We start from the raw sequence: 2824 nt of genomic DNA on the forward strand, positions 1-2824 counted from the left end.
CAACAAGTTCTGCTTTCTTAACATCCAAATAAATCACTTTGTCTGCTTAAATCTCCTGTTGTTTACAATGTACCTATACTTTTTTTTGAACGAAGCAATGATTCCTGCATCAAGCGGTTGGTAGTGGGATGTGGTATTTGGAGGAAGCATGCACAACTCGATATTTTTTAACTGAATTTCCAAGTTTTTATGCAAAGGTGCATTATCCATCAATAAGAGAGCAAAAATTGGACCGCATCCCGCAAAATTGGACCGTATCCCGCAAAATTGGACCGTATCCCGCAAAATTGGACCGTATCCAGCAAAATTGGACCGCATCCAGGCAAAAATTGGACCGTATCCAGCAAAATTGGACCGCATCCAGGCAAAAATTGGACCGTATCCAGCAAAATTGGACCGTATCCAGCAAAATTGGACCGTATCCAGCAAAATTGGACCGTATCCAGCAAAATTGGACCGTATCCAGCAAAATTGGACCGCATCCAAAATTGAAGGACCGTATCCCGCAAAATTGGACCGTATCCCAAAATTGAAGGACCGTATCCGGACCGCATCCAGCAAAAATTGGACCGCATCCAGCAAAAATTGGACCGTATCCAGCAAAATTGGACCGTATCCCGCAAAATTGGACCGTATCCCAAAATTGAAGGACCGTATCCGGACCGCATCCAGCAAAATTGGACCGCATCCAGGCAAAAATTGCACCGTATCCAGCAAAATTGGACCGTATCCCAAAATTGAAGGACCGTATCCGGACCGTATCCAGCCGTATCCCGCAAAGTAATACTTGTAACAGTCCTTGACTATTATGGTGTATTGAATCAGCTGTCGTTCTTTTTCATGTTTTACTAACATTAACTTACTCAGCTTTGATCCAAAAATCTTTTCCTCCAGCAAAGCGTCCAATGAAGTAGGGGCCAAGTTTATGCGAGCCAGTTGCATTGGTGACAAGGACAACAGTTACACGACTTTTATCGACTTTTCGTCCGGCAATAGGTTTGTTCGAAATCGTTCGACGTGGCACTTGCTTGTAAAAAAGTCCCGTTTCATCAATGTTATAGATGCATTCAGGTGGAAACTCGGCTATTTTGGCCTTGACTTCTTCGAGCTGCTTTTGGATCTTTTCATCGTCGATGTCAACGGAGCCAGCCTCACCATGGATACCGTGTGATTTTAATCTGTGACGTTTCATGAATTTGGTGACCCAGCCGTCAGAATACTGAAATCCTTCAGGAACAACAATGTTGAGGCGTCTTGCTTGAATTTTTGCTTGGAGAATGATGCTTTCCCTGTTGACTGGTTGCCCAACAGATGCCATATCCATGACGAATTCTGCAAGAACGTTTTCGACTTCTGGCAATGCTGGTACGCGTTTTCTTTTCATATTAAGCTCGGTTTCCGACATAGCGAGATACTTTTCTTTTTCTCTAAGAATAAGCGAGATTGTCGATTGGATAGGTGGTTTCTCGAGTTTGAACTCATCCTTAGCCCATTGTGCTAAAGCACGTTGACCGACTTTAGGATTCTGCTGTTTGTATGTGCAAATAGCAAATTTTTGGCGGTTTGTAAGTGAGTTGTTGCCCATAATATTGAAGTAAAAAGATAAGGTAAAGAAGACAATGTTTTTTGCTGACAGATGACATCAGCTACTTTATTACTACATGTAACACAAGATGACAGGGTGCCTATACTTTCTTCTTGAACCTTCCTTTTCTTAACGGCGTCCCAATTCCATAACTCGATATTTCGATAATTCGATCACTTACGGCTGTGACCAAAGTGATCGAATTATCGAGCGGGCACTGTAATGATTAAAGAGTTTTGTTTTGTGATGTTTCAAAATCTTATAACAGCTTAGATATATTTCAAAGCGCTGCGGCGGTAGTCGAACGAGTGACACGACGATTGACGCCATTGTTGCGTTGAGCTTTTGTTGCAGTAGCTTTCCTTGTAGCGACCATGTAAAATGAGCTAATGGGTGCTTTTAATAAAAAGATAGAGAGAGAGGTAGGGAGAGGATGATTGAGGTTTAAGAGAGTTAGAAAGACAAAGAAAGAAAGGAAAAAAAAGGAACTGTCACAAGCAGGTGAAACCAGGCACTGGAAGGCGTAAAACCGAACCAAGCAGCCCAAACCATGTTGAAATGCCGATTGTTCATCGTTATCGGCGATTCCGCTTCCAATCCGATCGAGTAAAAAGGTTCGATATGTTTGACCCACATCTTAAAAATGTTTTTTATTTAAACAACCATTTTCCAACTAGGGCTTTCATGATATTGGCGGATCGTCTTTCATCCATGCTCCACACCATGCCATCCTTCATGTTTGGACCATAACGATATACATCGCTACTAGCAGCACCGTCATCCTCGTCATCATCATTATCCAAGCGCATTTCATTCTCCACTTCGGCTACCACCAGTTGCATAATCCGACGCGTCTCGGTATCGTATCCTACACCGTGGGCCATCATTTCGTCGACCAGATTCAGCATTCCGTGTACGTCGCGCCAAAGTTTCCATCGCATCATCAACATGGCGTTGTACACCTCCGTGGTACATCCAGACACGTAGCTCACAACACTGTGAGTTTTGGCGTGTTCGAAAATCGACAGTGCCAGATAGGGGTCCTCGAACGTCATGCCTGCCATTTCAATCGCACGTTCTAATAATTTCGCATAATAGGGTGGATAGCCTCCTTTTGTTGTTGTTGTTGTTGCTGCTGAACTTGATGACGATGACGATGTAAACTCCATGACCCGTTCGAGTAACTGTCGACTGGATGCACATTCAACAATGGTATTGATAGCATTGGTTTCTTTGTCC

The 2824-nt window shown here is 43.2% G+C and overlaps 2 protein-coding genes across 2 annotated transcripts; one reads left to right on the plus strand and one right to left on the minus strand.

Moving 5' to 3' along the window:
• Positions 1-97: 97 nt before the first annotated feature.
• On the plus strand, positions 98-784 carry BDB00DRAFT_880724 (uncharacterized protein; the record flags this gene model as incomplete). Its single annotated transcript, XM_053128033.1, has 2 exons — positions 98-116; positions 198-784. The coding sequence occupies 2 exons, from the start codon at positions 98-100 to the stop codon at positions 782-784; spliced, it is 606 nt and encodes a 201-aa protein (XP_052972028.1).
• A 1022-nt stretch (positions 785-1806) lies between these two features.
• On the minus strand, positions 1807-2575 carry BDB00DRAFT_866206 (uncharacterized protein; the record flags this gene model as incomplete). Its single annotated transcript, XM_053126201.1, has 1 exon — positions 1807-2575. A coding segment is annotated over exon 1 (296 nt), but the record flags the coding sequence as incomplete, so codon positions are not given.
• Between the last annotated feature and the right edge of the window lie 249 nt (positions 2576-2824).

This window comes from Zychaea mexicana (assembly GCF_025766255.1).
Source record: "Zychaea mexicana strain RSA 1403 chromosome Unknown BDB00scaffold_336, whole genome shotgun sequence".
Taxonomy (NCBI): domain Eukaryota; kingdom Fungi; phylum Mucoromycota; class Mucoromycetes; order Mucorales; family Lichtheimiaceae; genus Zychaea; species Zychaea mexicana.